The sequence below is a fragment of the Pavona decussata genome, unplaced genomic scaffold, assembly GCF_977016875.1.
Source record: "Pavona decussata unplaced genomic scaffold, jaPavDecu1.1 SCAFFOLD_16, whole genome shotgun sequence".
Lineage (NCBI taxonomy): Eukaryota > Metazoa > Cnidaria > Anthozoa > Scleractinia > Agariciidae > Pavona > Pavona decussata.
The window spans coordinates 3558875-3567500 of NW_028145439.1; the positions used below are offsets into that span (position 1 = coordinate 3558875).

General features: G+C 41.7%; 2 protein-coding genes across 4 annotated transcripts in view; one reads left to right on the forward strand and one right to left on the reverse strand.

Moving 5' to 3' along the window:
* The window catches only part of LOC146487399 (uncharacterized), a 60448-nt gene that overhangs the window by 4624 nt on the left and 47198 nt on the right, over positions 1–8626 (forward strand). The window contains exons 3-4 of one of the 2 annotated variants that reach the window (XR_014857544.1): positions 264–4999; positions 6483–6527. Coding sequence is in view for 1 of the 2 variants with exons in the window: in XM_085087702.1 (XP_084943828.1) it covers positions 264–3547 (3284 nt within the window). In the remaining variant the exon portion in view is untranslated. Of the gene's footprint in view, positions 1–263; positions 5739–6482; positions 6528–8626 lie in introns of those variants that run through there. The other variant, XM_085087702.1, reaches the window with a different exon arrangement.
* Positions 7481–8626, reverse strand: part of LOC146487400 (carbonic anhydrase 2-like) — an 11499-nt gene continuing 10353 nt past the window's right edge. For both annotated transcript variants that reach the window (XM_085088415.1, XM_085088424.1), the window contains one exon: positions 7481–8626. This exon is cut by the window's right edge and continues 466 nt beyond it. The gene's annotated coding sequence lies outside the window, so the exon portion shown is untranslated.

Sequence of the window (8626 nt, forward strand, 5' to 3'; positions counted from 1 at the left end):
CAACCCTGATCATGTTAGGGTCTTACTTACGTTTAATGCATCTGGGTGAAAAGATGTGCAAGAAAAGCCAAGCTAGAGACATATCAAAAGGAATGAATGTAATTTTGTTTGTTCTTGTCTGGAGACCTCCCTGAAACTCTCTGGAGAGCTTCCTCCGTAAAACGTTTTGTTACTATTATCATTAATAGATTTTGTACCTTTTCTACTGAATCTTTCTTCCTGTCGTGAAAAATGTGCCTGTTTTCTTTTTTTATTTTATGAAGACACAAAACCAGAACCATTTCTGCCAAGGTTTTGTCTTCCCCCAGTGGCTCCTAACTTCACCGGCCGTCAGAACAGATGCAATGAGATCGTCACTCACGTAACTTCCAAATCTACCCGATTGGCGTCCATCTGGGGTTCACCTGGCTTCGGGAAGACGTCGGTGGCAATCGCCGTCGGACACGATCTTCAGTCTCAAGGATTACCTGTTTATTGGCTCACATTGCGAGGGCTAAAGTCAAAATCAGATCTCATATCAAAGCTTCTTAGCTTTGTTAGACAGCTTTTAGTGAATGGTGAACCATCTTTTCAACGTCTATCCCCTGATGACGAGCTTTGCCAACTCATCAACAAAATTTCAGATGACTGTGTGTTCATTCTTGATAATGGAGATGACCTGTTGGAAAGTGGAGAGCCGAAAGTGAAGGAAGAGGTCATTGGACTTTTGCAAGAAATCCTTAAGCAAAGTGAAAAGGTGAAATTGATTGTAACCGCAAGAGAATCTTTCGAATATATAAATTTGAATTTTCAAGGCCACAAGGCCTTCAGAATAAGGCCACTGGATGAAGCCTCTTCTAAAGCCCTTGTCCATGAATTACTTCCAGATGCAAGCACCTCTGACATCAGGGGAATTACACAAATCTGTGGACATGTTCCTTTAGCCATAAAATTATTGTGTTCTTCAATTTCCGACAGTGCCCTGCAGCCAAGTCAGTTTCTCAACGAGTTTATGGAAACCTCTACAGAAAGCACCGTCGAGATATTGGACAATCCAGATTATCCAGCTGATCTCCGATTGCAGTTCCTTTTTGACTCTTCTTTCCAGAGACTGTCTTCACGGGAAAAACAAGCACTTGTGTCCTTGTGTGTTCTGCCAGAGAACTTCCGTGTGGATGTCGCTGGAGCTGTTTTGGAAAAAAGCAAAATTTTCACAGAAAAAGTGTTGCAAAGCCTTCGGCGAAAATCTCTTCTTGATTTAAGTTCAGACACAAGGTCATTCACAATGCACAAACTCCTTCAATCGTTTGCGAGAGAAAAGGGAGAACACGAAATGAAGGAAACAGTTGTCAGCTCGATTGCCCGCTTCTACGCATTTTACATTTCTTGCTTTGAAAAGCTTAATGGGCAGTTTCTTACAGGGGATTCCATGTCGGCGTTTGTTGCATTCTGTGAAGATAAAGAAACCTTCATTCACAGTCTTACTAAAAGCTGTTCAGATTCTAGGAAAGCTGACCAAGACCGTGTATTTGATGTGTTAGTCAAGGCAGAACTGTTTCTAGACTCGATTTTTTGGTGTTCGAGTGAAGCAGATAAGATATTCAGTTTAGCATTGAGAGCAGCAAGTCTTCATGGAAAAAATGTGTATTACAGACGCTTGCTGGTTTCTAGAGTTTTTGGAGAGATAACTCGGGGCGCAGATGGAATGGCGATGCAACTCCTCTCAGAAGTTGACAAAATTCACATTGCATCTTCCAATGTTCCTTCAGATGAAAGGGCAAAGTATCTGTGCTATTTAGGAATATATCAGCTTGTTAATGGAGAAACGGAGAATGGAGTTCGAGGCTTACGTCAGGCCATTTCTTTAATGGACAACTGTCCAGAGCATACAGTTCTCAGACTTGTTGCTTTCCAAATCCTTGCTGTTTATTATCAGTTTCAGAGCAATGCATCAGCTTCATTTCAGTACTACAGCAAGGCTCTTCAGACTAGCAGGGAGGTGGGAGATGCGCGGCTAGTAGTAATCCCTGCAGCAGAGAGAACAATGTTGCATACTGGTGGAAAGTCAACATTGTACAATGAGCCTCTTAAATTACAAGTTGTTTATCACGTAAAGAAAGCATCAGAACATTTCTCTGATAAAGAAACCCAACGGTGTCTACAGAATGTTTTGCTCAGCTTACTTAGCAAAGTTGAGGCAGCACTCCCCAGTAGTGAACCTGGTTTATTCAATTTTCATCGGGTTGTTGTTAGTACGCTACGGCATTTCAGCAGAGGTGACGACACACAATTAATGGAAGAAGAGCTCCGGAATTGCCAAACAGCTCTCGAGCAGTGTAGGAAACGGTTTGGAGAGGAGCATTCAAGCACAGCAGATAGCTACCACCTACTCGGGAACACACAACACAATCTTGGTGACCTCAGCTCGGCTCTTGAGTCTAAACACCGTGCACTTGATATCCGGCGTGCTCTGTTCGGAGAGGAGCATCTAACTACAGCAGACAGCTATCATTCGCTCGGGGTCACACAACATGACATGGGTGACTTCAGCTCAGCTGCACAGTCTAAACAGCGTGGACTGGATATCCGGCGTACTCTGTTTGGAGACGACAACACAAGAAAAGCGCACAGCTACCACTCACTCGGGAACACTCAACATAATCTTGGTGAGTTTAGCTTGGCTCTTCAGTCAAAACAGCGCACACTAGATATCCGTCGCCCTCTGTTCGGAGAGGATCATTCAAGCACTGCAGACAGCTATGACTCTCTCGGGGTCACGCTGCATGAGCTAGGAGACTTTACTTCTGCTCTTCATTTTAAACAGCGTGCGTTGGATATTCGGCGGACGCTATTTGGGGAGAAAAACTCAACCACAGCGGAAAGCTATGACTCACTTGGGGTCACACTGCATGAGCTGGGCGACTTCACTTCTGCTCTTCCTTCTAAACAGCGTGCGTTGGATATTCGGCGCACACTTTTTGGGGAGAAAAACTCGACAACAGCAGAAAGTTATGTCTCACTCGGGGTCACACAATATGAGCTAGGTGATTTCACCTCTGCTCTCAAGTCTGAACAGTGTGCCCTGGATATCCGCCGCACACTGTTTGGAGACGAACACCCAAGCACAGCAGACAGCTACCTTTCACTTGGGATCACAAAGCATAATCTTGGCGACTTTAGCTCAGCACTTGTATCTAAGCAGGCTGCACTGAATATCCGTCGCAGACTGCTTGGAGATGAGCACTCAAGTACCGCAGATAGCTATCATTCACTTGGGATCACGCAGCATAGCCTTGGTGACTTCAGCTCCGCACTTGAGTCTAAGCAGCGTGCACTAGATTTCCGGAATAAACTGTTTGGAATGGACCACCGCAACACACTAGACAGCTACGGCTCGCTCTTAGTCACACAGCATGAGTTAGGTGACATCACGGCGTTTCAGTCTGAACAGCGTGCACAGGACATCAGGGGCACTCTGGTTGGAGAGGATCCCTCGAGCACAGCAGAAAGCTACGACTCACTCGTGTCACAGTATGAACAAGGCAGCTTCAGCTCTGATCATCAGTGAGTCTGAACACTAAGTGGTGGATATGATACCTAATATAATGTGCAGTGTTTGGAGAGGAACCCTTACACACGGCCGACAGCCGTATATAACAATACAAGATAAGCTATATGACCTGCAGTGGTTGTAGGTGACCTCACCTCTACTCTTCCATCTGAACAGCATCAGGTGTTCAAATATACCTGATGAAGAACCACTCACTTGGGGGTTGTACATTGCTCATTTGGCACCTTCCCTCTGTGGTCCTGCTGTATCATTGATAAACATTGTTTGGAGAGGAATACCGAGGAGCACTAAGTGGTACTGTGCGCTCAATACTGAAAGAATATTCTTGATTTAACAATCATTCCACGAGTTCGCGTTGGATATGAGATGACGGATAGCCAACGAGGCACGTAGCGCCGAGTTGGCTAATCATCTCATATCCAACAAGCGCAATTGGAATTATTACTTCATTAAAAGCAATCAAGAAATATTGCTAGATCTTGCTGATTTCGCTTTTCAAGAACAATCAGAATACAATTTAATGGTCACTTTTTCTCGGTCATGGTATAATGGTTCATTTTCCATGGCTGCTAAGCCAATCAAATCCCTGGAGTTGCATTATACAATGATCCAGTTTTTAATAATTCAAATGATAGAGAACCACTCAAACACAGCTGATAGCTCTAGTACGGTAAATGTCATATCTACTCGAAGGCTACTTGACTGTTAATTTTTGCTGCCAAAGCGTTTCGGAAGTAATTTTCTCTATTCGACTGGCTTAAACCTTAATAGCAAAAACAACAACAATAAGTTTGCAGATGCTATTAGGCGACTTTTGCATGTCGGAAGTCTAGGAATTAACTCACCTGACTTGGTACCCAGTACCTGTTGATAGTTTCAGTACATATAGAATGAGAGATAATTCGAGTCTGTCAAAATATTTAGACAACAGACAAAAACTAAGTTGAAAAAGGTTATATTTCGGTACGAACAATATCATCTTTTCATTCTCCAAAATACTGCTTGGAACTTGTTGAGTAGTTCATTAATTTCACAGTACTGCACTGTACTAGTACCTTGTTTTTCCATCACATATTTTATTCCCTTTTAAACAAAGAATTGAATCAATTAGGATCATTCCACAGGTTATGCAAGTGGTTTGACCGAAAGAAAAAGCCTACAATTTGTACCGTTTGAAAGAGAACTTAGTACATATGTACTCCTGGCCGTAGCAATAAAACCTTTTTCGCACAACTGAGGCCATTAATTTTTATCACGAAAGATTTTTTCGTGCAGGTGCATATATTATAACGGTAAGTCAACAAACAGACCGAATAATTCGTCTTAATTAGCAAGCCCAGTGGGCGGTAGAACTATCCACAACTCCGGAAAGTAAAACACGGAGGTTTAAAAGTTAGCCATTATATCAGGAGGACATGGAAGACAAATATTTTGTGCTTCGAAATATTGGTGAGTAATTTCCAAAAGATAGAGAATAGGTTCTTGATACTATGTTTTGCAAAACAGATGGTTTTGATAAGTGAAGGATGGACAAAGGTATAATTTAAATTGCTTGGTACCAAAACAGGTGTGATAAGTGAGAAATATACTGCAACACAAATTTAAGTTTCCTCATAAGTTTCACGGTTACGAATACTATATTTTTGAAATATCCATCCACAGCCTGCATTTCGCACGCACGTGAGGTTTTATCGTTTTATGGGGTTCGTCCGTTGTCTTCTACATCTGATTGCGAACATGAGACAGATTTAAAATCGAGTTTACGGCAAACAGCAAACGTGAGATTCTCGTTTATGTTTTCTTTAAAAAAAAAAAGTGAGTGTATAGATGAGAGTAGTGCTAAATAATTCTTAACTTTGATGCTAACGCAAAACTACTCAATTTTACCGAGAAACTGAAAACCACGAGCGGCAAATAGGATAAACATAGTCACGTGGTCATTTCCGCCGTTTGCCGTGAACCTAATTCTAAATCACTCTATTATGATTCAGCGCGTACGTTGATATTATCAACGGCACAAAAATTTCGATAAAGGTCGGGTAGAAGAAAATACTGAAAACTGCCGATGGGGTTTGGTTTGAAGAAATGTTACAATTGTTATCAGATTTTTTTGTACAAAAAATCGCGTATGCAGTATTATTGAATTTGTTATTGACAAAATTAAAACAAAAACAGAAAAAGAAGAAGATGAACTACTGTTACAAATAAAACTAACTTGGAGCTGTGTACTGAAAAGTGGAGGCACGAAAATCTAGTGGTTAACGTGTCGGAGCTATCTTCAGATGACTTAAATTTCTCGCACTGGCTCGCAGGTCTTGAATAGTTACTGGCGAAAACCACCAGGGGGACCCCTCCGATGGACTAAAGTTCCACTTTTGGTTGGGGGGGGGGTGGTGGGGTAGTAAAGGCTACTTTACGCGTACTAAAAAATCGGACCGACTTGACCCAATTTTACAAAGATTGTAAGTGAGCAGAGGAAATTCGGCTCGATTTATTATACATAGGCAAGTGAAAATAAACGAGAAAAACGAACAACGTTTCGGTGTCGTCATTACGCCATTATCAAGTTCAGAGTAATTGAAATAAAGTCAATATCAGAAATAGTTCACCATTACTCCGAACTTGGTAGTGGCGTCATGACGACACCGAAACGTTGTTCGCTTTTACCGTTTTTTTCACTTGCCTATGTATATCTAAACCTTTACTTTTAAGGATTTATAATAAAGATTTTTAATCAGGCATATTTTCACCGAGCGCTACTCCAACATAAATGAAATCGGCCGACAAATTGGCCCATGCGAACTGAACCTAGTGGCCAAGAAATCGGTGCGAGTAAACCAGTTGTTTTCATTCCACAAACAGCAAATTTGCGTGATACTCAGTTCCCCTTTAAAAGAAAAACATTTCAATGTGAACACCTGTCTTTTAACAGAAACCTTTCGAACCAAGCTGAGAGCGGTTATTTGCCTGCAATCAGGTGAGCCATTGTTACTGGAAACTTGATAATGGAAACTTGATAAGGCCGATTTAGGCGGTACAACGTTTGCTTACGACTGTCGCATGCGATTTCTAGAGCGCGTGCTGCTCGCGTCATGCAAAAAATCGCACGCATGCAACTGTCGTCACTCAACATTGCCTATACCTACGATGGTCGTAAGATTTTAAAACATCCTACATTTTTTGTGACGTACACAACAGTCGTAAGCGAGTTGTAGGTTTGATTTACACGAAACAATTCGTGTCGTAAGCTTGTCGCATGTGAGAAAGTCGTACCGTGTAAATCGCCCTTTAGGAAACCGTCTTGTTATGAGGCGGCCATAAGTTGGAAAAGGCAAACATTATGTAAAAGTCATTATGATATTTATGTCGCGACATGATGCCCACTTGGTAACCCGTTGAGGTCGTTGATGCTAAGTCTAACCAATGACGTGTTAGGATATTAAATAAAAGTGGACAAAAATATACTACTAGTACTAATCAAAGATTAGGGAGTGCATTCGATAATCTCGATTCCAGGTTCTCTCTCCTTTGCCAAGTTGGTGATGATGTCATCCGCCCCTGCAAAATCTGCGGGGGATGCCAGATACGCGTCCCAAGAACCTGAGTTCACTCGTTGATCGACTGTCCCATACAGTCTCTACTCCAAACTCAATTAGGAGTGCGTTCCCTCTACATCGAACGCAATAAATTCTGCCTTAGATAAATAATTCGCTTCGTTATTGCGTGACCATGATAAACTACGAAATAAATGAGCGATTAGGTCGATCAGCGACGAACTTGAAAAAATTGGCCAAGTTTTTCAAGTTTATGGAGCGCCACTTCGCATTCGCCAGCTTTCGTTCCACTGTAACATATTTAAAATTCATGCGATGTTGGAACTCACTGGTTACGCTAACTACATTTTTTCAGTCAGACTCAAAACTGCACAGCTTTATGGTGAGTCTATGTTTATTGTGACAATTATTACATCGTTCGTGCTTTTAAGCAAAAAAAAGTAACATTTCTTTTCTTTCATGTTGTATATTTCAATACATATTATGAGATTGGTTGCTGTGTTCGTGCTTGCCCTAAGGTTGCGTTACCCCTATTTGTAGAAAACTTATATAAGCAACGACGACAGTAACGACAACGACAACGCCACAAAAAAAATTGCTCTGCACGTGTATTATACACTTTGGTACATTTTTTTTACCGTCTTCCGCAAAATAAAAACATGAAATGACCAAATGAACAACATGAGCACACAACTGTGAATACTTCGCGCTCATCACGTTAACTTGAACCCCTCTCTTCTCCGCAGTCTTCTTCATAAAAAAGGAGCGAAAAGTCGGAAATGGGTAGAAAAACGGAAAAGGGGAAAAAGTGGCGGGGGGGCCGACGGGAAGAGCCCATCGTCCACCGCGCTCCCCATTATTTCACTCTCCTTGTTTGTCCCCGCTCGATTTGTGAATCGCTCTGCAGAGAAGAGAGACTTGAACCCTGTTCCTAACAATTTAATTCCTGTATTGTTCGCCCACATTACCGATTAGCTCAAACGTATAGTTTTGAGTGAATGTTTGGTTTATCGACAGAATTGATAACTAAAGGTACATTGGCCACCGTATTGAGTTTCCAGTGCTGACGTTTCGAGCGTTAGCCCTTCCTCAGAGTGAATCCTCGAATCTCTTTACAGTGGCCAATTTACCTTTTTTAAACTTCAACTCTGTTGATAAACCAAACATTCGTTTCGATTCCCCACCGACGCAGTACCGTAGTTTCTATAGAAACTAGCCCCTTTATATATATTTTAAGTGACGATTTTGTTGGCGTTGCCGTCGTCTGTGCTTAAAGGGGAAGTATCACGAAAATTTGCTGTCGTTTCAAAACCTCAAAATGTTTGACTGTTAGCAGAAACAACAAAATAATTGTCAAGTTTGTTAAAAATTATCACCCCAGTGCAATAAAACTGACGATTAGTGCCTCTGGCCAGAGACAGGGTAGGCCGGTTTCGATTGAAACTTGAAAAATATTAGGCTAATGTTTTTCAAGTTCTCGCATTTTTGTTTCCAAAATGCGCTAGAACAGATCACAAGTTGT